Genomic DNA, 26,435 nt, shown 5'->3' on the forward strand with positions numbered 1-26,435 from the left:
TGATCGTTCTACACCAATACAGTAGCTGCTTTTTGGCAGATAGGCTGTCACGCACGCAGCTCACTTGATCACGCAGCAGAATTGATCATTGCAAACTTTGTTGATATGGACATAAACTGTGTTTCTTGCCCTAATAATGTTACAAATAATATAAGACATGCTGGGAACGCATATTTGAATGATATCGATACATTACTTGGGCAAAAACAACAACAACAAAAAACAGCTGTTTCCCGAGATTCCTGGGAAATGGGTCGTCTTTTCCCGGGATCTGATTCATCTAATTTTCGGAAAAAATATTAAACCCTACTACAGATTCTGTATTGATTACAGGAAGTTGAATGCAGCCACGATTAAAGACTCATACCCCCTGCCACGTCCTGCAGATGCCCTTGACAGCCTTTCGGGTGCTTGCTGGTTCAGTACGATGGACTTATCAAGTGGATATTGGCAGGTTGAGCTTGAGCCACAAGACAGAGAGAAAACAGCATTCAACACTGGCAGTGGCCTGTACCAGTTCAAAGTTATGCCTATGGGCTTAACGAATGCTCCACCCACGTTTCAACGATTGATGGAACTGGTGCTCCATGGCCTCCACTGGAAAGATTGCTTGATTTATTTGGATGATGTCCTTGTGTTCAGCCACTCTTTTACAGATCACCTTCGGAGCCTTGGGGAGGTGTTCAAACGTTTCCGCTCCGCTGGCCTCAAGTTGAAAACCCAGAAGTGCCAGTTTGCACAGACACAAGTGACCTTTCTTGGACATGTAATTTCAAGCCACGGACTTCAACCAGATGCAAAGAACCTTGAAAAGGTTTGTGGATGGCCTACACCCAAGACAGCCACAGAGGTGAGAGCATTTATTGGACTGTGCTCTTACTACCGTAGGTTCGTCAAAAACTTTTCAGTCATTGCTGCTCCCCTGCATAGTCTCACGCACAAAGGAGCAATATTCAAATGGACTGTTGAATGTGACGATGCTTTTCAATCACTGAAACACGCTCTCACCCATCCACTGATTGTGGCACATCCCATCTTCACACAGCCTTTCTTGTTATACACAGATGCTTCACAGGATAGTAATGGCTCTGTGTTGGCTCAACGTCAGGACAATAATGAAAGTGTTATTGCCTATGCAAGCCATACACTCAGCACTTCTGAAAGGAAATGGTCTACTTTTGACCGTAAGCTGTGGGCTGTCGTTTGGTCTGTGAGACATTTTAAGCACCTCCTTTCAGGCAGCTCATTCACAGTGGTCACAGATCATAAGGCCCTTCTGGGTCTGAAGAAAAGTCCAGTGGATAATGATCCTACTGGAAGGCGCAGTCGATGGATACTCGAGCTGGATGTGTATGACTACCACATTTTACACCAAGATGGTAAACTGCATGCTAATGCGGATGCCATGTCACGGCGTCCCAACACAGAGACCCACAGCAAGGCTGTTCAGTGTGTCATATCTGCCATCAGTGCCCCGGACCGAGAGTCTTCAGTCAACACAGACATGGATGACAGTGCTACCTCGGTTGGTTCGGAAATCAGCCACACATTGTCAGTTGACTTGGATGCACTACGCCAACAGCAGATTGAGGATGACTGTCTCACTGTAGTCACTGACTGGCTGAAGGACAGTTCACTTAGACCAGCCATTGGCCGTTTAAGACACTCCTCCCCGGCATTGCGAAAACTCTGGCATGAATTTCCCAAATTGATTACAGTTTTTCTCAGTTGCTAAAACACTAAAATCCATTGGCTGAAGAAAGTTCTCAGTTGCTTGAACTCATTAAGCTAACTGTTCAGTCTGTTGTCAATACTTTAAACCATTTCACATGGTTTAGCAAAACTCTAAACACATTCTCATTCTTAAAACACATTCTGCACTCTAATGCACATGTCATCCATACTGGTAAACACAACTGGCAACAATTACATATAAAGAGAGCAGAAATGTCATTGATTGAACACAATCAGTCAAAATTGATTTCACTTGTTTCAAATGATGTGACAACCAATATAAGCCAGTTCAGAGAGCAAACAGGTTGTTGAAGGTGGGAATGAGAAAGTGTGAGAATGGATAGAAGAATTTATGTGAGAGGACGAGGACAAGTGCGTATGCAAGGTGGGGGACGAGGAGAAAGAGGAGGAGGGCGAGAAAGAGGAGGACGAAGAGAAAGAGGAAGAGGAAGAGGAAGAGGAAGACAAAGAGTGGAAATATCCGATGAAATTCGAGCAACAATCATAGACCATGTTGTTGTCCATGGACTGACAATGAGGGAAGCAGGTCTTAGAGTGCAACCCAATTTGAGCCGATTTTCTGTGTCCACCATAGTAAGGACATTCAGAGAAGAGAACAGGTACAGTATACTACTGTATTTTTGTAATTATAAATTTACTGTACTACAGTATATGCAGCTGTTCCAATAGACATTTGTAAAATTCATCACTGTATTGCACTGCATGAATGTTTTTTGTAACTGCATATCTACTTTTTATAGAATTGCAAGGCTGCCACGTGCAGGTGGAAGGACAGCTATATTCACTCAGGAGCAAGAGACCATTATAGTGGGCATGGTCCTTCAAAATAACACAATACGACTCAGAGAAATTGTCGATGAAGCAGGCTTCAATCTTCAAAAGAGGAGAAGGAGAGGCCGAAACGTTATTGGACAGCGGGCCATTGTTGAAGTCCCTGGTCAACGAGGTGGCAATGTCACAATCTGTGCTGCTATCAGCAACCATGGTGTTATACATCACCATGTTACATTGGGGCCTTATAACACCCAGCATCTTCTCAGATTTCTTGTCAGTCTAAGAGATGTATTATTTGAGCAGCAGGTTCAAGAGCAGCAGGTTCAAGAGCAGCAGGGTCAAGAGCTAGATCCCATGCCCACCTATGTAATAGTGTGGGACAATGTCAGCTTCCACCGAGCTGCTCAAGTGAGGGAATGGTTTACCATCAATGGGCAGTTTATGAACCTGTACCTCCCTCCATACTCGCCTTTCCTGAATCCGATTGAGGAGTTTTTCTCCTCTTGGAGATGGAAAGTGTATGATAGACAGCCCTACACCAGAGTAAATCTGCTGCAAGCCATGGATTTAGCCTGTGGTGATATAGGTGAGGAATCATGTCAGGGCTGGATAGGGCACACCAGAGGCTTTTTCCCCCGTTGCCTCAGGAGGGAAAATATTGCATGTGATGTCGATGAAGTGCTCTGGCCTGACCCAGCCCAAAGACAAGAAGAAGCCCATTGATCACATGTTTAGTCCTTCGATTTTTGTCACTTTCATTGTATACTGTAGCACAGTGCATTGTAGGCTGTATATGGTACAATAAACTAATTGTATGGCCCTGAACATTGTGCTTTCCATTTGTTTTCAGTACTGACTGCTCAATAGATTTCGACTGGTTACAGGTTCATATCATCAAAGAACAAGAATTACAGTATCACAGAGATAAAGTTTTTGAGATGCAGGGTACAGCACTGTAAAAATAAGGGTACAAGAAGGAGGAAGAACAAAAAAAAATGCAAAGAGCAAAACACAGTAATTTCTGATCAATTTTGAGCTTTTTGTATAATGACAGAAACATATGAAATTTGTTTTGAGATTAAAAATGTACTTCTCCCTCAGAACTATATGTTTTGAACAATGTGTTTTCTATTTTTTGGTGTATTGTTTACTGACTACTTGATAGTGTATGTAATTTTGAGCAATTTGTTTATTATTTGAGAGCAGTGTTTGATTTTGAGCACAGGTAAAACTGTTTTGAGGCCAAAGTTTCATTTTGGGCACAGGTAAAACTGCTTTGAGGCGAAAGTTTCATTTTGCAAGAGGAGTCAGAGGTTTTGTAAATCGTGCTTGAAGCTGAGGTTTTGTGTTTAAGGTTTTGAGAAAATGGAGCAAGGTTTCAGAAATTGTGTTTTAGCAATTGAGAAAAACTGTAAAATGACACTACATGAGCTCATTGGCCACCATATGTGCCATCTGGCCAAACAGGTGTTATGTAATTGTTAACACTTCGGTCAGGAAGTAAGCAATAAAAGACCACAGGTGAGCATCTTTTTTTCTTTTACAACAACAATGGAAGACATTGCTGAGAGAGGAAGAGGAAGAGGGAGTGACAGTGGTGTTGTGGCCAGACCCAGCTGTACGGCAGGATGCTGTCTAATTATTTTGCTTTCCTCTTTTTTTTTTTTTTCTGCACATTTTTTCTGCAATTGTATTTTTCAGCTTACTGTTTTGTGAGCATATTTTAGTTCACTCCAATGTAAATATATCTGCTGTGCATATGTTGCACTGACTTGTTTGGTGAAAAATAAAAAAATAAATATTTCAGTAGCACGTGTGTGTATCTAAATATTTCTGTGCATGTGAACAATCTGAAGAATTCTCTACAGTTTGAACTATGTTAGTATTATGGCAAAGCATACTAAAGATGAGAGTGCTTTTCATTATGCCCTACAGTGTGTAGTTGGTTAGACAAAAATCTGTAATACGAATGAAGTGTGTGCCATCTGGTGCAAAAGTTTGATTTTGGTTGCAGTGCTTCATTTTGCGGGATATATGAGGTATTTTGCAGTTTGGGTGTGTGGTTTGGTGAATTGTGTTAGTATTTTGATGAAACCAGCCTAGTTTGCAAAATTGTGTTTAAGCAATTGGAAAAAACTGTAATCACTCGTAATGAACTGTACAAGTTATTAAACGTACTAAACAGCATTAGATGTGCTGCTCTTAAATCACCTACAGCATCACTCTGAAACAGATGAGAGCTTGAGAATTTAGAAAGAGCCAGGTATGTTTTACAAGGAGTTGGCAGAGATCAAACAAGAACTAAAAAGAGGTGAATATTGTATTTGTTGCGGCCTGAAGATCAATTCCTGTAGTTTAAATCCCACTTTGCCTCTGTGCCATTTAAAAAAACAAACATTGTAAACTTAATGTATTTATTTATTAATTTTCTCTCTGAAGAGTACATGCCAAAGAAAAGCTGTGATTACAGATCACTATCGTCTGCATTTTCTATACATATGGTACCAATATAAAGTGTATTACTGTAAATATTTAAAGCAATACTGTATTTCTTTTTGTGTAAATATTATAAGCAGTGAGCTAATAAGTGAAAAGCTGTTGGACAAAACAATGCAATCGCAATTATGTGTTGGCTGTGGCTCAGTAAGTAGAGTGGTTTGTCCGCAAACCAGAGGGTTACCGGTTTGATCCCCGGAATGTGCCACATGCCAGTTGTTCCCAGTGTGTGGCACTGGTGTGTGAATGTGTGTGTGGTTGTGTGAGTGAATGGGTAGATGTGTCTGTGACTGTAAAGCGCTTTGAGTACCAATAGGTACAAAAGCTCTACATAAAAGCAAGGCTATTTACCATTTACCATACTGTGTGTACATATTAATGTCAATAAGTAAGATAACAGTAGTCGCAGTAAAAACATCTGAGGATGTAGACATTTGCAAGTAATCAAACAGGCACAAATCAGACATTATAAAATGTACTGAACTATCTGCTGTTTTTCCTTCATTCTCCAGTGAATGTGGGGTTGGCCACAGTGGTGGTGGCATTCTGGAACAGCGGGTTGTCGTCCTGTTAACAAATAAAGCCCAGTGATTAGAAAGATTTGTTTAAAGATTTGAGTACATTTAGTCTTGAATCAGTTTATTTCAGATGTCACATCACTAGTGAAGAAGTAAACTTTGAAGGGACATTGGAATTGACACGTCTGGGGCAATTCCAGCCATATGTTGATCTCTCCTGTCTCTGCTCCCCTGCTGATCAGAGTTTCCTGATCATACTCCTTTGTCCACCCTCCCCGTCTCCTCTCCCCTGCTGATCAGAGCCGTGATCATACTACCTGAGTGTCACTCCTTTGTCCTTTCGACCATATCTGGGAGCCACCCCTGCCCCTACTGAGTTCACCCTCCTGTGTAAAGTTGCCCTCGACTGACCAATATACATCCACTATACAATCTATTCAGGAACGGTCTGCAACCACACCTGGGGACAGGGTATATCTGTGTTCTGGCCCTGCATTCAGGGTCAGTCTCTGGTCTCAGATCCACTCTGTGTCGGTAGGCTCACCATGACCCGGAACTCCAATAAACCTTGCACCACTTCAGCAAACTTGGAACTAGACTTGGATTGATTTTTTGGTGACTGCAAATGTGGAAGATGTGAATGTCATCCAGGCTTTGGGGGCACTGCCTGTCACTGCAGAAAGTCTGAAGAGCGCTGTCGTACCCCAAACAACACTGTGTGCTATGGCAGAGGGTCCTGTGCAGTGTTGGGAACGTTACTTTAAAAAAGTAATTAGTTATAGTTACTCACTACTTGTTCCATAAAGTAACTGAGTTAGTAACTGAATTACTCTATAATAAAAGTAACTCGTTACCAGGGAAAGTAACTATTTGCGTTACTGTTAAAAAAAAAAAAGTTGCTATATGTCAAATAATTTGGATTTTTTTGAGCAGTTTTCACAAGTCAGTTGAAATGAGTAGAACAGACAGCTGTTTGTACATAACTTTCGATACTTATATATAGGCTATATTTTATATTTATATTTATATTTATATTATATTTATACATATAATATTTATATTTCGATAGGGTTTAGACAGCGAGCTATCATCTGTGGTGGAGGTATCGGTGTTTTTGGCCACTAGCTTTGTAGATGCGTGTGTCGTTGTGAGATGCTTCATTAAATTACAACGGATGTCGACAAAGTCTTCGCTCCTGGACGTAATGTACACATTACATGCACGTTCCTCCCTTTGACCACAATGAATTTTTTATTTTTATTTATTGAAGTAGTGCTTATATCTCCACCTTGAAAATGCCAACTTTTCATCGGATTGCTCCTGACTCGCCATCTCTCTTGCTTCATCGAATCTCTGTTTAGCTGTTGTGTGTGTGTGTGTGTGGCGCATGTGCTGGCATGTGTGTAAAAACACTGGCTCTGATTGGCTACCATGAAACATGACTCTGCCTTAGCCAATCATAATCGCTTACCTCGTTATTAACCCACCTCCTCACTAGCGGTGAGCCAGGGGTGCGTTCGGATTACACAGTTTATTCAATCAATGCATAGTAACGCACCGCATTTAACGTCCAGTAACGTTAACGGCGTTGTAACGACGGGAAAAGTAATTAGTTAGATTACCCCGTTACTGAAAAAATAACGTCGTCACCTAACGCCGTTCTTTTAAACGGCGTTATTCCAAACACTGGTCCTGTGTGTGTAACCGCTGTGAATGTAAAGAGGGATACCAGCCTCCGCTATGCCATACATGTCTTGGCTGCCCAGACCCATGTCAGACCAGGCTGTAAGTTAACACAGTGGTTTTCACACACACACACACACAAATGCTTTAGGAACAACTCAAAAAGAACAGCACAAGGTGTTGACCTGGCCTCCAAATTCACTAGATCCCAAACTGATCAAGTATTTGTGGGATGATCCACAGAGTCCCCTCCCCTCAACCCATAGGACCCAAATGTTCCCACTAACAACACTGTGTTGCCAGACACCACAGGACACCCTCAGAAGGCCCATGTCCATCCTCTGATGAGTCACAACTGTTTTGGAGGCCTGTCTCAGACCTCCACAATGCTCATAATGTTATGCCTGATCGGTGTATACTAGATATATTCAGTGATATTGTCTGCCTCTGAATTATGATATCGACTCGATGGGTCTCTTTCTATTTTATTAAATTGTATTTGTAATCAGTTATTAAAAACAACACAGCCATGCCATATTTGTTCAGCTAGTGGCCAGTAGGGGAGGTCGACTGGCTGACTTTACTGCTGTGCCACGACGATTTAGAATGATGGAGAAGTCAGATCCTTTTAACTCATTGCATTTTTCCACAAACCAACCTGCAGTCAATAAATATAGCTACTTGACCAGCTGTCCTGTTATCCTGTAAGTTTACCAGCTTTCTTCCAGAAGCCTGCAAATTATTATATTGTCTCTCCAATATATCACTGGCCATTTCTGCATTTATTTAAGTTCTGCTGTCCATCGTTCGAGACCTTTGACCACCGTCCTGTGGGATGCATTGCCCCCTTAGAACCTTGATCAAGGCGGTATTAAACACAAAAAAAAAATTGCTTTAGGTCTCCCAGGAGTTTTTCATTTTTTTAAAAAAAGGTTTAACTTTTGCAGTTGTTCTTTTATTCCTGCCATGGACTCACATTTGTCACGGAGATTTGCAGATATGTGAGAGTCTTCAGGTTCGCTTGATTTAAACTCACTCCTGCTGTTTGTTGTCGTGTTCTCAAGGCATTTCTGAGTAAATCACGTCAATGTGAGCCTCCAGTTCTTAATATGCCTCGTCCTCAAGTGATTCCAGGTTTATGTAAACTGATGTATTGATTAATCACGTATTGCACCGATCAGACAGTCTAGCAGTATATTTGGGAGTTACAGGCACAACATACTGCCTAGTAATCTCTCCATCAGCCATGTTGAAACTGCAAAGCGTTGTTTTTTTTACAAAGACTGGGTAAGGATTACTACCTCTACTACAATGGCCACATATTCTGAATCATTTTTATTTCCATAGCACTGTTCCAGAAACACTGTTGTCGCTTACTTACTAATTCAGTACACTTTTACAATGAAATCAGTGCAGACAAGTTATGGGCTGTGTTCTCTGTAAGTTACTTAAAAGACCCAAGCTCAGCTGTCTAATTCTGTTTCTGGTGATGATAATCTAATTAATTTGGTTCTCCATAGCCATCTGAGAATTTTATTATATAAATTATTATATATTAATATTGGAAACCACAGCATAAATGTCAGCCAAAAAAAAGCGGGCAAGATAAGATTAAAGAGGTCTTGATCTCAATGGGTTTTTTATCTGCTTAAATAAAAGTTATAATTGGCGGCTGTGGCCCAGTAGGCAGAGCGGGTTGTCTACAAACCAGAGGGTTAGCGGTTCAATCCCCGGAATGTGCCACATGGTGAAGTGTCCGTGAGCAAGACCCTGAAGCCCCTAGTTGCTCCCAGTGCATGGCACTGGTGTGTGAATGTGTGAGCGAATGGGTAGATGTATCTGTGACTGTAAAGCACTTTGAGTACCAATAGGTAGAAAAGCGTTCTAAAGCAATGCTGTTTACCATTTACCATAAAGTTGGAAGTATCACAGTAGGAACAAGATTCTGAATACAACATTTAGGTGTCACCATCTAGCTCCCCTGATATGTAACACTGATAACTAGATTTCAATACACTGCCATTAACAGCTGAAATACATCAGAAGAAAAATGGACTACTAGACACCAACCCTCTGGAAGTATCATACCTGCTATTTCAAACAAAGACTCAGGATTTCTACATTCCTAAAACAACCATGTTCACATCCGTCCCTGCATCCTGTTTACACTGAACAAATACATTCCGCAGTAGATTTGCCTTTGCAAATGTGTTATGCTACAACAGCTAATTGTCTAAAAGTCTTCTGGAACTAATGCATCCAGGATTCCGTCAGAAGTTCAATACAGAAATCTGCAAATGGAGAATCAACCCCTAATTGCTTATTGCAGATCAATCACAGACATATCAGTTCATACAGGATTGCACTGCCATGCTACTGTTCACACAGTGAGTGTTGTGGTAGCATAGAGATTCTTTCAAAATAAAGAATAAAACTTAATATCTACAGCAGTGGAGCAGAGGAGAAACCAAATGGACTATCTGTCCAGTCAGGGGGTAACACTGGAGCACCAGAGTGTTGGTGGATCAGTACCAAGCCAACCTTATGCAGAACCTTGGTCTCCTGCTATAAAGTTAACAATGACATAATCCTGACTTCCAGTCCTGACTCCTACAGTTTTTACTCATTGTGACAAATAACAACACAATCAAGCAATAGACATGTGTCACGGCAGAACAATCTGAATGTTTATCTGAGGCCTATTAGGTATTGAAATCTAAAAGGAGGCATGATTCACCGCATTCTGCTTAACAACAAACTGTAGATACAGAAACAAAAATACCAACAACTTGCTGTGAAACAACAACAACAAAAAATGACTTTCACACAAACTCTCGCTCACCTCTACCCAATAGGATTTCTTCTTTTCATTCTCAAATTTCTTGAATTCTTCCAGGTCCTTCATGTAGATGAGAATCTTGAGGAGCATCAGCAGCAGAATGCCAATGATAGCCACCCCAGCGATGGAGCCTACGATAATAGCTATAACACTGGGTGGTTCTGGACAGTCTGTAGGAGTTATAAATAGCAGAAGGTTTTACACAGTTCAAACACACTGAACTTGAAAGAATGGGGTTAATATGTCAATGTGTCCAATACTTTGGACTTGTGACCACATATAGTACTTGTCAAATAATGTGTTAACAGGGTGCTAAGACAAGAAGAGTGTTCTTATATAAAGAAGTTGCCAAGTCTGAGTTTTCTGTTATTTCATTGGCAGCTTACCTTTCTGTTTCAAAATTTCAGCCTTGTAGTTATCTTCTCCAACCAACTGGTCCAGCTTAAATTTGATCCAGCATCCCTCACTGTCCTTCTGCTGGCACTCCTTGGCTGCTAGGGTGAATGTGTCTACCAGCTCTGCTGTGGTGTGTGTACATATGATGCTACAGTTTTTTTGAAAGGGGCCGGAGCCAAAGGCGAGACATTCAATGCAATCCCTGAAAATAAAGTTAAGTGAGGCAGTTTAGAGTTTTCATTATAGGTCTGCAGTGGAGATACTTTATTTATTTATGTATTTGTAAATTGGTGAAGTGATAGCAGAATGAATGTGTTAACTTACAGCTTGGTCTGACATGGGTCTGGGCAGCCAAGACATGTATGACATTGTGGAGGCTGGTATCCCTCTTTACATTCACAGCGGTTACACACGCAGGACCCTCTGCCATAGCACACAGTGTTGTTTGGGGTACGACACCCCTCTTCAGACTTTCTGCAGTGACAGGCAGTGCCCTCAAAGCCCGGATGACATTTACATTCTCCACATTTGCAGTCACCATTTCCTACAAGTAATGAGAAACAGAGAGGAAAGTTCCTGAACACTGACATATTTTCTACCCCATATATCCTGCAGTTTCTCTGTGGAGTCGTTGTGTCCAAATACACTGCCTGGCCAAAAAAAAAGGTCACACACTCTAATATTTCTTTGGACCACCTTTAGCTTTGATCGCAGCACACATTCTCTGTGTCATTGTTTCGATAAGCTTCTTCAATGTCACCACTTATTTCCATCCAGTGTTGCATTAATTTTTCACCAAGATCTTGTATTGATGATGGGAGAGTCTGACCACTGTACAAAGCCTTCTCCAACACATCCCAAAGATTCTCAATGAGGTTAAGGTCTGGACTCTGTGGTGGTCCAACCATGTGTGAAAATGATGTCTCATGCTCCCTGAACCACTCTTTCACAGTTTGAGCCCCATGAATCCTGGTATTGTCATCTTGGAATATGCCCGTGCCATCAGGGAAGAAAAGCTCCATTGATGTAATAACCTGGTCATTCAGTATATTCAGATAGTCAGCTGATCTCATTCCTTGAGCACATATTGTTGCTGAACCTAGACCTGAGCAACTGCAGCAACCCCAGATCATAGCACTGCCCCCACAGGCTTGTACAGTAGACACTAGGCATGATGGGTGCATCACTTCATCTGCCTCTCTTCTTACCCTGATGCCCCATCACTCTGGAACAGGGTAAATCTGGACTCATCAGACCACATGACCTTCTTCCATTGCTCCAGAGTCCAATCTTTATGCTCCCTAGCAAACTGAAGCCTTTTTTCTGATTAGCTTCACTGATTAGTGGTTTTCTTAAGACTACACAGCTGTTCAGTCCCAGTGCCTTAAGTTCCCTTTGCATTGTACCTGTGGAAATGTTCTTACTTTCACTATTAAACATAGCCCTGAGTTTTTCTTCGATTTGATTTCACCAAATGTTTAAGTGATCGCTGATCACGATCAATCAGGATTTTTTTCCAGCCACATTTCTTCCTCAAAGACGATGGTTCCCCACTATCCTTCCAGTTTTTAACACTGCGTTGGACAGTTCTTAACCCTATTGTTATATATGTTTTCTCTGCTCGATGCATGCCAATGATTTGACCCTTCTCAAACAGATTAACATCTTTTCCACGACCACGGGATGTGTCTTTCGATATGGAACACTTGTTGAAGGCTTTGCATTCACTTCATTTTGCCACACCCAAACCATCCCAAATAAAATTAGGTTAGGTGATTGTGAAGGCCAGGTCTTCTAATGTAGCACTCCATCACCCTCCTTCTCGGTCTAATAGCCCTTGCAAAGCCTGGAGGTGTGTTCATTGTCCTGTTGAAAAACAAATAATGGTAAATGGTATGGCTTGTTGCTGCAGAATGCTGTGATCCATGCTGGTCATGTGTTTCTTGAATTTTGAATAAATCACCAACAATCATCAGCAAAGCACCCCAACACTGACAGAAATCTGTCTCTCAAAAAGTCAAAGTCTTCCTTGGATTTCTTGGCCCAAGCATTTCTCTTGTTGTTGTTGTTGTTGTTATTCTTCTTCTTCTTCATGTTCTCCTTTATACAGCTGATGTTGCAAACTGTGAAGCATTTAAATGGGCTCTAATTTGAGGTACTGTTAATTTGTGGTTTCTGAGGCTGGTAACTCTAATGAATTTATCCTCTACAGCAGAGGTCACTCCAAGTCTGCCTATCCTGCATTTGACGGGTTTCTGGCCTGACTGATGGTCATGTCTTATAGAAGTAATGGACTAATCCCATGTGTTCCTTCATAATTTGTATATCTTCGGTATTAATCTACAACGTAGAACATAACACAAATGTACTGTGTACTGTATCATGATTTTCCCACTCTTACCAGATCAGTTCTTTAAGTCAGCTTTCTCTTCTCGATCAACTCAGCTATGCAATTTGTCCATGAGGTTGTCTTTTGCACTCCTGTCACAGTCTGCCAGTGGTCCTTCCCTCCATGACTTCATAATACTTGAAAACAGCATTGCTTAAAATGGAATACATTGGTCTTCCCAAGCCTACCAAGGTTATAGTCTCACCCACCTCAATGACAACAGACAAGCTCATCTAATGAAAGGCATTTACAAAACAAGGAAGAGTCTCACATCCTGGGTTTCTTCACATCTGAAGACCATCACCCAGCTCCCCATCCCACCTCATTCATCCCATCCCTTTGTCTCCACTCATCTCAACTCCTTTAATCCATCCATCCCCATTCCCTCGTGTCCTGTTAATAAATGTATTTGCATCTGTCAGGGAGTGTGAAATTATTAGTTAATTAAAGGATTTCTCATGTTCGTCCTTTATCCACATGAACAGTGCTGTGATTGGTCTCCCTTTACTTTTTTTCAACTTTCTGGATAATGCTGAGGGTGAAGACAACAACACATCAAATAATACAATCTCCACTGCAACCTGCTTACCTTGTAACGGTGAGAACACAGTGATAGTATAGTAGACTGCTACTGTTCAATTATGAGATGAATATGGATGCCATGAGTTACATAGTGAGTTTATAAACCATTATTGTTGTTACACTGTAATAACCAACTCACCACATACAGTCACAACTTCTTATCAAACATTAAGTTATTTAAGTTATATTTTTATGCAATAACAAATCCTGAAAGCCTCCTAATGACCATGCCTTGGCTGATTAGGCAGGGAAGAACTGGAAAATCAGGTAAGAATGTCTCTGGTGAGAAATGCTTTAAAATATTAAACAAAAAGCTGCAACACAAAATAATTGCAACCGTACCTCCACATTGCTGATTCTGGAACTTTTCACAGTGCTCATCATCGCACTCGCAGAATTCACCATAGTAACTGCTGCCCTTCTCTGTGTTGTAGCATTGGCACCTGCCACACACACAGTCCCCTCGACCCTCACACTCAGTGCCGTTATGCCTCTGACATAATGCTCGTAGGGAGCTTTCGTCTTTATCGCCAATGGAACACTCGCAGAACTGACCAGTGAAACCCTCCTGGCAGCTGAATAAGGACAGATAAAAAGATGGATGGGTTGTTACATTACTCTCTATGAGATGCACCCTCTCATAGAACATATAATCATATTTTTTTCAAATTGTTCAGTCATCCACACACTGTTTGAGGACTGGATATTTCTCTTAGTGTACAGGTAAAACAAACTCATTTTAGAAGTGCTGGAAAGAGCCAGGCCTGCTATTCCTTCACGAATAATGACGAATCTTGATATTATTCTTTCAATATTATTCCAGAGGAAAATGTGAAAAGGAGGTGTATTTTCTCAACCACAAATATTTAAAAAACTAAGTATGGACCTGTATGATGTCATTAAATGTTAAATTGTTCAAAATTGTATCACCTTATTGTAATTAATATGTATCATTTTGAAGTTGTTGTATTTATATAACCAACTATCAAACAAACAGGTTAGGGTAGATCAAAATGCAACCTTGATGCAACAAAATGGAGCAGTACACTGCCATCAAGTCAGCTCTCACTTCCATTTAGTCCAATCTAAGATTTAAATTAATCACCATCAAACAACTCTGAGGCACGGTTGGAAGTGACTTTTAAATACAGTATGGGACACATGTCACAGTAGTTTCACATTTGTTATTTCCATTAATGAACAAATCAAGACTAAATCAATAGGATATTGCTTGTTTTCATTTTTGTTGATCAGGATTAAGGAACGCAACAATGCACGTTCACTAAAAATGAAAAAGAAGTCAACAGATGACAGTTCAATACAGAAAAACAAATCAAAACAAAACCAATTCCAATGGCTTTAAGAATTTAGTGAGCCTGAAGTAATACAGGGCACTTAGTAAGTAAAACAGGACAGTATGCCGAAGAAATTAGAACATCTTGCATAAATACTATTAACAACTCTGTAGCATACTCGAGTTTGATATTCCAATATTTTTGGAATTAGTACTTCTGACACTACTTGCACAATAAGAACCACAGCCACCCACGGACACATCTGCACAGATTGCAGTTTGTTTTGCACTGTAACTTTAACTCCATTTGCACACTACCTCAATTCACTGCTGTTAAATTCTATTTTTTTATAAAAAAAATGTGTACCTGCTATTTTGTATAATACTTGGAAAGCTAATTTTATTCTATATTCTATATTTATACATTTGTTTTTTTGTTTCTTTACTCATGGCTTGAGGACCAGAGTAACCAATTTCGTTCCTTCCCATGTACCAACATGTGTCGTAATGACAATAAAGAATCCTTGAATCCTTAATCCTTGAAGAACTACTTTTACTGTGTAGTATTTGGTAACCCAGTGGCTGTGGAAAAAGGCTTATTTTCAGGCTCACAAACTACTCATCAAACCAAAAAATGTATTCCAAATCAAAGTAAGGCAAAAAGTCATATTTTTTTCTCGAGAAGTTACTTTAACATCAGATTAGTAGTCTAAGATGTATTAATTCCAGTAATAACAGTAAAATCTAATTACCAAAAATATACAAACCATACGCATACAGTCATTGTGTGGGAGGGAAAAGCTTACCTGCAAATACCACAGATGATGCTTCCCCTGTCACCGCAAATTTGGTGATTATTGTCATCGGCGTTTTCACATGGACACTCACAGTTGGTAGATAAAGTCACCGTCAGTGTGTCTTTAATGCCCAGTGGTCTGACAGTGAAAGACTTGTCCTCCATACATGAGTCCACAGTCACAGTAACGTCAAAATGTATCTGGAAAGTATCAGTTAGAATTAATAACAGAGAAGAGAAGAATTAAAAACAGCATGAAAAGCCAAAGGCACAATATTCCCATTTTGTGATTGCACAATCTCAGTAGGTGCTGGTTTCCACAAGGTGTGTGCCTCCTCATTTATTCTGTTTTGTGACAAAACCTGAAATTTCTTTAGGAAAATAATTTTGGTGTACTGCTGCTATCTACAGTTCAGTTCTGGGTCACATTGACATGTTATGTCCACAGATCTTACTAAAACAATCTGATCCTAGTGCACAAATTATAAATAGCAGTTACTTTTGTTGAAATTTTGCAATTAATGCACTTTGCAAATTCATCCCACAGGCCAGATTGGACCTTCTGGTGGGCGGGCTGGTTTTGGCCCTCGGGCCATATGTTTGACACCCTGGCCTACAGCATGCACTGGAATAGTTTAGAATCTTTCCTGAAGAGCTAGTGTCTGAGCTACATCATCTAGCCTGGGGCCACCGGATCTGGATCAGGATATACAGATTTATACAATGAATGCATGATAGTTAATAAGAATTGCAATTACACAAGGGCAGCACCTAATACAATTAAGCATCTGAATCTGAAATGTAATAAGAGCTATGAGTGTTTTATATACAACACTGTCAACACTGACCGTTTGATTCGCATGCACATTGTTACAAACTCCTTTGCTGTCTCCTGTTGGTCCTGGTTTACTGCATCCAGGGGTATAGACAACTCTTACATTGTCAGGAAGACTGTCATGGGTCACGGTTACTTTAGAGGACAACCTCTGCCATAAAAATCAGTAAGAAAGAACGTATTGGTCACAATACAGATTTGAAAGATACATGTGCCCTCAAAGGTGGCAAACTGATGCACAATGAAAGATCAACTTACATTGTAGGCGTTTACAATCAACTGAACAACATTCCTAGAATCTGATAACAGGGCTCCCACTTCAGATTTTGGAATCAATTTGGAGAGTCTCTAGGGGGGAAAAAAACATGGAAATTAAATTTTAATCTAAGTAATACAATGTTTCCTTTGTAAGGTGTACCAAAAGGAATGGATTTAATTTACCGTATACACACTCTTGACATTCTCTGTCACTGCAAATATTGGCTGAATATTGTGCTTTTCTAACACCATAGCAAGTTGTCCAACAGATGGGTAGTCCTGCAAATAATAATTAGTAAAATCTTTCAAATATTGCTGACACCGCTTACATAATCAGATGAGTCAAATCACTGAACAAAACTGTCATGATTCCACACATACCATCTCACTGCTCTTGACATAAAGATTGTCTTCCATATGGCACTGTTCATCATTGGGTTCCAGTATGCCGGCCAGTTTTCCATCCCCAGCCATGTGGAATCCAGCGTCAGTGGTCAGCACAATAAGCCGAGTGCTGCTGTTTCTCCAACCGATTTTGTCCTAAACAAAAATATGCACACTGTGAATTTTTTCTGAGATAAATATTGATTGCAGCCGACTCTTTAATGGGGAACACTTTAACAAAGTGAAGGACACTACATAACAGATCATTATCAGAAGCATTGTAAAATCACCTATCATAATAGTTTGCACCAGCAAGCTGCAAAAGCACCACAATTCTATGCTTTAGTTTACATTTTGGAGCCCAGAGAAGACAGTTCTGACTTTAGACATAAAGTCACAATTCCTACTAAACTACACTATATTACCAAAAGTATTCGCTCACCCATTCAAATGATCAGAATCAGGTGTTCTAATCACTTGGCCTGGCCCCAGGTGTATAAATTCAAGCACTCAGGCATGCAGACTGTGAAACAAGACATTTGTGAAAGAATGGGCCGCTCTCAGGAGCTCAGTGAATTCCAGCGTGGAACTGTCATAGGATGCCACTTGTGCAACAAATCCAGTCGTGAAATTTCCTCGCTCCTAAATATTCCACAGTCAACTGTCAGCTCTATTATAACAAAATGGAAGCGTTTGGGAAAAACAGCAACTCAGCCACGAAGTGGTAGGCCACGTAAAGTGACGGAGAGGGGTCAGCGGATGCTGAAGCGCATAGTGCAAAGAGGTCGCCGACTTTCTGCACAGTCAATTGCTACAGAGCTACAAACTTCATGTGACCTTCAGATTAGCCCAAGTACAGTACGCAGAGAGCTTCATGGAATGGGTTTCCATGGCCGAGCAGCTGCAGCCAAGCCACACATCACCAAGTGCAATGCAAGGCGTCGGATGCAATGGTGTAAAGCACGCCGCCACTGGCCTCTAGAGCAGTGGAGACGCGTTCTCTGGAGTGATGAATCACGCTTTTCCATCTGGCAATCTGATGGACGAGTCTGGGTTTGGAGGTTGCCAGGAGAACGGTACATTTCAGATTGCATTGTGCCAACTGTGAAATTTGGTGGAGGAGGAATTATGGTATGGGGTTGTTTTTCAGGAGCTGGGCTTGGCCCCTTAGTTCCAGTGAAAGGAACATTGAATGCTTCAGGATACCAAAACATTTTGGACAATTCCATGCTCCCAACCTTGTGGGAACAGTTTGGAGCGGGCCCCTTCCTCTTCCAACATGACTGTGCACCAGTGCACAAAGCAAGGTCCATAAAGACGTGGATGACAGAGTCTGGTGTGGATGAACTTGACTGGCCTGCACAGAGTCCTGACCTGAACCCGATAGAACACCTTTGGGATGAATTAGAGCGGAGACTGAGAGCCAGGCCTTCTCGACCAACATCAGTGTGTGACCTCACCAATGCGCTTTTGGAAGAATGGTCAAAAATTCCTATAAACACTCTCCTCAACCTTGTGGACAGTCTTCCCAGAAGAGTTGAAGCTGTAATAGCTGCAAAAGGTGGACCGACATCATATTGAATTCTATGAGTTAGGAATGGGATGGCACTTCAGTTCATAGAATGAGTAAAGGCAGGTGAGCGAATACTTTTGGTAATATAGTGTATGTCAGGCCATTGGAAGAAATGTTACCAAGTCTTTATAACATCAAGTTTGTATTCCTTGTCTCGCTTACAGTACATATTTATCTGTTTGGATGGGTCCTTACCCCACATACAGCAGCCTGCATCATGGCATCCAGACTCCCTTCAGGAGAGTCAAGGTTCCCAGAAATGAACTGAGCTGCCACTTCTTGTTGGAACTCCTCCTCCTTTGCTGTCATACTAAGCACATGTCTGTAGCCAAAGGCAGCCTGACACTGCTGGTCATTCTGATCACATGGCTTCTCCAGTTTTTCTTTGTTGGTGTTGGTGTAAGGAAGGACTGTCTTATCAACAAAGGCACCAAATCCTGTAATTATAATAAGCTACAGCTTTACTCATCATTTTTTCCCCGTATAATTTCTTCTTGAAATGTGTGTCAGGTATTTCAGACAAGTGAAATGTATTAAGTAAAAACACACAGAAGCCAACACTTCAGGATTCTCATAATACAATACGATACATTTTGTGTACATTTTACAAATGGGATATCAGAATATGTACTGGTGAAATCGAAACAATGAGAAAAGAAATAAGTGTAGCCTGCAGCAGAAAAGACCTTGCTACTCCCATACTTTTTAGCCTAACCATTGTTGAAATTGCACAGCATCTACTGTCTACTATACCACCGGCAGCCTGACTACTGAAGAATCTATGACTCAACATCTGACATAATTGCATGTCTAAGTTATTGCCACACCACAGAGTACTTTTTAATTATATGCCCTAAACTGAAGACACTGACGAATGTGGATTGAACTCTTCATGTCCTGCTCCTTGGGTTGAGATAATCTTTTAATCTTTTAGTAGGAAACTTTGAGAACCCAAAGTTATTAAGCGATATATAAAAAAATAACACTGTAAGTTATGTCTGTATTCTACAGTGCATCAGATAGATGATTTATGTTATTAGAATAACATCGCCATCATATTACCTATTTGAACATGCTTAGTGATGTTTTTCAGAGCAGCAAAAAGATCATTGCCAAGTTCTTTGATTTTCTGCAAATCGTCTTTCATGGAGTAAGACAGGTCCATCAGGTAGTAGAGGTCCACTGGATAACCCTCAACTCTTTTGAAAGAAACACGGAAGGTTTCCGGAAGCCCTGTACACACAGACGGAAAAACTTTGATTGTTTGATTGAAATGTAGACACTGGCAGTGACATGGAAACAAACACAGCCTGTAGATCAAAGTTTAGCATTAACTGATTGCACAAACCCGGTCGCAGCTTCAGGCTAATTTTCTGTGGACTCATCTGGACTGGTTCTCTATTGTCAAATGAGTTAGACAGAGGTTCATTCTTGGTAACGTCTTGAGAGTTCTTAGGAGAGATGATGTCTGTAACATTGCAGCCTTTAGCTATCAACTGGGCTTTGGTGTCACACCGCACTGCTTCCTGCTCTCCTGCTTTGGTGAAATTCTGCAATAAAAGAAGACAATAATAGATTGGGATTGGCTTTCAAACTAAACATATAATGTGCTTTTAACATGTTGCCATGTTTTCAAACCAAATGGCTCAATAAACAGGCAGAACAGCAGCAAGAACTGGAGGCAAAATAATGCATTCAAACCATAGACTGTATAAAGATGGAGGATGGAACAGCTGAACAGATAAAGACAGTTCTGTTAATATGAAGCCTGCAGCAGGATGAGGTGAGCTGCATCAGGTAATAAAGAAACTGATGGTGGCTTGCTGTGTTTAATCTACCTGAAGTCACGTTACTGACCAAAACTGGACAAATCAGTACCCACTTCTTGTATTTGATTTTACATAAACTTCCTCTCTCACCAGCTGTTGGCACCATGAACAGAATGGCCCAGATCTGATACAGTCGCTACAGGAGTTGACGACTGACTTCGTGCAAACTTCTTGTTGTTGACACAGCCCTGCAAAGAAAACCACACATTTGTACAACATGATCACACATTTAAATAAATCTTTTTAAAATGTCTATATTGTCTTTAATATAGACAATAAAGACATTATATTGTCTTTACTATTTAATATCTCTAGTACACATTAAATGTAGTGGGTAGGTATAGGGGGATAATAGGGGGATATACAGGAATCAGGCATAACATTATGACCACTGACAGTAGAAGTGTATAACATTGTAACATTTTATTATAAAAAAAAAATACAGTTTGGCTTTAATATAGACAACACAAAGGAATAAAATAACAGAATATTATATAATCGACTTCAGAATCGTTAAGGCTTAACAATTTCTGGTTTACGGTAAGTGACAATAAATAATCACTCAACCTGAATATCCTCTGATTAACTACATCTTTTCACTGAGGGACGAAATACATCCTTATTAATTTGCAATTGAATCATCTCATTTTTACATTTTAAAGCTTACCATTCTGCTCCATCAACAGGAGCAGAAGTAACAGCAAACAACAATCCATGCCCTGGTGACAAAACAACAGATTTTTGTGACCATTATCCACTTCAAAACAGCTACTTTAAAATACTTCTCCTGAAAATACACAGAATATCATCAAATAATTTCATATTATAAAGCTGTTACACTCAACTGACCTTCATTTTGCATGCTCCATATATAATACAAAAATGTCTATTGCATCTTTTTATCTATAGCACAGTGCTTGCATCTGATTGGAGTCATTAAGATCTATCTTCAGTGACAAGTACCTTGAGAAACTGTATGCAAGTCTTCCAAGAGGGACTGGTGCTGTAAATGTAAAAGTTGTTCTCTCTTTCTTTGTCTGGATTGCCCTGTGAAAACAAACCGAACCAAGGTTAATTGCAACTTTCCAAAAATATCAAACCAAGCTGACTTGTACCCTCTGCTGACAACGTGCCTCTACTACACATCATTTCATTTCAACATTAATGTCCAGCACAACAGCACAACCATTTAATAACGATGATGCGAAGCTTTCAGTCCCTTTAGAAATAAAAAAAAGTCCCATCTGGATGTGTGTATGCATAGGACACAAACATTATTAACTGTACTTCATACTTCCACTAAAGGGGAAGTGACCTTTACTGACAAATGTCAAGGCAAATATAGTTACGTCTTAATCTTATGGAGCCAATCCCAGCTGTCAGTGGGTTGCCACCTCATAGCACCACGCTATGAGGAGGCAACGTGTAAAAATGAGCATCAGCTCAGCTGACATGTGTCAAACAACCACCAGTAACGCGGTGGTTTCCTGAGCACAAAACAGTGTGTCAACACTACACCATCAAAGGAAGAAGGGAGGAGTGAAGTGTTAGGTTAAAAATACACATCTGCTTTCTCATACAGGCTGAAAAGGGCTTGCAATAATGCTCACTACTGTAGCTTTGTGACAATTCACTGTGCAGTACAGAACACCGGCCTTCATCAAATCAGATTTCAGTTAGATGTTGAGATGGCAGTAGGGTAGTTTTTATGTCTAGACTTTTACAGCATGTAGAAGCCTGATTCAACACTGTCAAATGTGGCTACAGAAGGTTATTTGAATTAACACATGTCTATCTGTCTATAGTTCATATTAAGTTGCGCTGCCTCCAGCAATGACTGTACACTTATAGTTTTAACCAAAAGCAAAAGCAAAACATTTAGCTTGCTAAGTGCAGAACTTACTAATTACTACTCCAATTTCTGTAAATTTGCGTTTGGGTGTTCTGAGGGAGAATTAAAGAATGAATTGCAGATGACCGTAAAACAAACTAAACACGTCAAACATATCAGAGAAAACAAAGAAAATAGAAACCCCTTTCCTGAGGCTTCTGGTTCTTTGGGTCAGTAGGCATGAGTACATATTCAGTACGGTTCACTCATATTAGATATGTAAAGCAGTTTAAAAGTCGCTTCCAACTTCTGCAAAGCAAGGGCACCACTACACTTCCGGTGTAAAATGTGTAATCTGCTTTATTTGCACCTTTTATGTACATACACCAACTTGCCAGTTCAACTTGTGAAAGCAAATTGATTCTAAAAAAACATGCACTAAGTCTTAACTTCACGAAGGTTATGATATTCAGCATTTATGTGTGCTGTACAGACACGTTTGATTATTTTTACAAACCTGTTTTAGTCATTGTACAAGACTAAATAACACCACCAGAAACTACACCACGACTATATGCAGGACTGTTATATTAGAACGGATGCTGTTGCCCATAGCATTGGAATAAAACAATTTTGACCTCTTCTCTTGAAATGATTGTGACGATGTAATTTATTCTTCATTGATAAAGTGTATATCTTCTTAAAACTTTACTGGTCAATCTCTCCCAAACATATAACTGATGTGTATAAATAGGAATAGAAAGGGGAATGTGACCTTCTTGGGCTACAGTGCACTACACTAGTGTACCCAATGTTTTGGAGAGCAAGTACATACACGGTGTTTGTTCTCTGCATTAAACCCATCCAAGTGAGCACACTGGGAGTAGTCAGCAGCCATGCAAGGCAGGTCTCAGGCAGTATTCTGGATAAAAGCCAAGGCTGAATATCCTCAGAACGTCACAAAAGCACTAAATTGCAAACTAAATTGACTGGATATAAATCTTCTATGGGTGTGAGTTGTAATGTTATAAAATACCAACATGATGCTGGTGGACTTATTTGGATCAGAATAAATACAACAACTGAATAATAATAAGAAATGAGACGCAACACTGCCCAACTTAAATGGCCATCTATTAAACACTGCTGTGAACCTACTTGAAATAAAACCAGAATTATAATTACATCTATGGCTGTTCAGACTCAGATAATACTGCATCAGTGAAGATATCAGGGTATCGTTCAGACTGTATTAGGGAAAGGAGCTCATCAGGACTAAAGGGAGGCATGATAGCAGACATGCAGATCAGCTAGAAATACCTGAGCATCCCACAGTCCAATGGGAACCATAGGAGCACTATGGTTCCCATGGGACACACCACTGAAAGTGTATCAAACAACAAAGCAAAGATCCAGTCAGGCTTACAACTCCCAGCTGACATGTAGGTGTTTGCAAGCAAACTAGACAAAGTGGTGGTTGACAAGAATGACTTGGGATGGACATGGCAGTCCCACGTATGTGTATGTATAGGTTAGAGTTTATTTAAGTTGCAAGCAAAACTGCAACTTAGTTCTTGCTGGCGGAGCCCTCCCTTTCAGTCACGTAGTTATTTAGTTATTTATACGTGTATCATTATCTTAATAAAACATGTCATTCAGTCGGTATTTCTCTTCCTGCAAATCATAGAGGTGGTCTTTGTCAAAGTGTTATATAACTCAGGGGAGTTAGTATTTTATTCATTAGTGACTGAAAGAAACAGAGCATTTTTTTTGTCTTAAACATAATTCTGTATTAAATATAAATATGTATATATACTTAAGTAATACATTACATTTTAGATGGACATACACCTTTGACTTAAATTCAAAGCTTTTATACATACAGTATGTTGCTCAATTAAGAGAACTTGCATGACTGGCAGATCTGTATTTATTGACGTTTATTTAAGTGATGTGATGTTTTGTAGGAGACAGATAATCTTGTCAATGAAATAGCATCATCTTCAAATGAAGGTGAACACGAAGATCTGGCTGTAGATCTGGGTGTGACGTTAGTTTGTGAAATAAGCATTGTCCATCTAGTGCACCTGCTCCTTTACAAGTGTTTTTACTCGTTTTCTGTAAACCACGTTTTCATTTGACAAACAACAGGATGGAACAATAAAAGGCAAAAAGAATCATAACAGCCAACAGTTTCTTGACTAAAATTAACAATTTCTTTGCTCAGTCAGACTTACCAGAAACAGGAAGATGGAGCCCAGGTCTGAGGTTGACAGTTCTGCTAAAAGCTATCTGGTCTACATGAGAGACTACACCCTCATGTCGGGAAGTGTGAAGCAACCAGTGAGAGAACAGCGAGGGTGGTGCCACTGACTTGGGCCCACATAGAAAACTATTTATATCTAAGTCAACTCTTTTTTTTTTTTTTTTTTTTAAAAACACTTTATTTGCAATTTTCCAGTTATCATATAAAACAATCATATTCTTTGTTTTACAAATAGTCACAGAAAAACAATCCCGACAACAAACAGAGCAGAGACAACAAACAGAGACAGATCAAACCCACAAGCAACGTGACAAACTCGTCATAGACAAACACACAGGAACAGACAAGAGGAGAAAAACAAACAAAAACTAAACTAAACAACAAAAACAACAAGTGCACCTACTACTTCTTGTTACAGGATTGGTCAAGGGCAGGCGTAATCATTCAGAGTTCCAGTTCCAGACCAGGTATATTTTTCACATAAGTTATTAGAGGGTCCCAGGTTTTGTGGAATCTGCTGATGGAACCGTTGAGGGTACATCTGATCTTTTCCATCCTAAGGTTCTGCATAATCCAGTGGTGATGTGATGGAGAAGTAGCAGCCTTCCACTTAAATAAAATCAGACGTCTAGCTAGTAATGAGGAAAAGGCAATGACCCTCTGTAAATGAACAGGAGGAACAGATCCCGTTGGATCAGAAAACCAACCAAAAACAGCAACCAAAGGAGACGGTGAGATGTTATAGGCATAAGCATTATGCATTCTGTATTATTTGTCTTAATCCTTGTTATCCACTGTACAGCACTTTGGTCAGTCTATGCTGTGTTTAAATGTGATTTATAAATTAAATTTACTTACTTACTTACTATTAGAGATTACTTCAAAAAAGGATGACCAAAAAGGAACAAGTTTCGGACAAGACCAGAACATATGATAGGAAGTAGCCAGGGTCTGTTTACATCTGTCGCATAATGGGTCTACATTTGGAAATATTCTTGCTAATTTAGCTTTTGAGAAGTGTAATCTATGCAACACTTTAAACTGTATTAAAGCATGTCTAGAACATATGGAAGAAGAGTGGATCCTAGTAAGAGCCATATTCCATTTGTCATCAGACAGCTGAACCCCCAAGTCATTTTCCCACTGTTCTCGAATATGTGAAATAGAGTGGTTGCAGCTATCCATTATACAGGAATAAATAAATTATATTCTGCTTTTATTCAGCCTATTGACCCTTAATATGGAATCCAGACAGGAAGGAGGGGGAAGAGTAGGAAAATTAGTAAACTTTTTACGAGTAAAATCTCTAATCTGCAAGTGTCGCAAAAAATGATTATTGGTCAGACCAAATTTTCTGGAGAGCTGTTCAAAGCTAGCAAAAGTATTATTGACATACAGGTCCTCAATACTATGAATACCCTTATCATACCAAATTTTGAAGCCATTGTCCAATAAAGATGGTTGAAATAAGTGATTACGTATTATTGGCGAGTGAATAGAAATATTCTGAATACCCAGACATCTTTTGAACTGGTTCATGATACGTAAGGATTGAGTTACAATTATATTACCTTTAATATTCTTAACCAGTGATGGTAGGGGAGCACAGAGTAAGGCAGGGAGTGAGTGTGGGCTGCTTGTAACCTTTTCAATCTGGAGCCAAGCAGGGATCCTATCATTCCAATCCTTTAACCACAGAGAAGTGGCATTAACATTCGCAGCCCAATAATACGTACACAAATTTGGAAGTGAAAGCCCACCTACACCTTTTGGTCTTTCCATAAATTCTTTTCTTATGCGAGCTGGTTTATTATTCCATGTAAAGGAAGAAATCATTTGATTAATTCAATTCAATTCAATTTTATTTATATAGCGTCAATAACAATACAAATCGTCTCAAGACGCTTTACAAAAACCCGGCCTGAAACCCCCAGAGC

The 26,435-nt window shown here is 40.0% G+C and overlaps 1 protein-coding gene across 1 annotated transcript; it reads right to left on the bottom strand.

Moving 5' to 3' along the window:
* Positions 1 to 4,937: 4,937 nt before the first annotated feature.
* On the bottom strand, positions 4,938 to 21,438 carry LOC311487850 (integrin beta-2-like). Its single transcript, XM_084544249.1, has 16 exons — positions 21,365 to 21,438; positions 21,069 to 21,120; positions 20,492 to 20,589; positions 19,921 to 20,122; positions 19,635 to 19,805; positions 18,768 to 19,009; positions 16,997 to 17,155; positions 16,799 to 16,894; positions 16,616 to 16,705; positions 16,371 to 16,508; positions 15,533 to 15,723; positions 13,775 to 14,007; positions 10,786 to 11,005; positions 10,452 to 10,663; positions 10,069 to 10,235; positions 4,938 to 5,592 (listed from the first exon to the last, which is right to left on the bottom strand). The coding sequence occupies exons 2-16, from the start codon at positions 21,115 to 21,117 to the stop codon at positions 5,527 to 5,529; spliced, it is 2,334 nt and encodes a 777-aa protein (XP_084400375.1). The 5' UTR covers positions 21,118 to 21,120; positions 21,365 to 21,438; the 3' UTR covers positions 4,938 to 5,526.
* Between the last annotated feature and the right edge of the window lie 4,997 nt (positions 21,439 to 26,435).

Source organism: Chelon labrosus (genome assembly GCF_963514085.1).
Source record: "Chelon labrosus genome assembly, chromosome: 5".
NCBI lineage: Eukaryota > Metazoa > Chordata > Actinopteri > Mugiliformes > Mugilidae > Chelon > Chelon labrosus.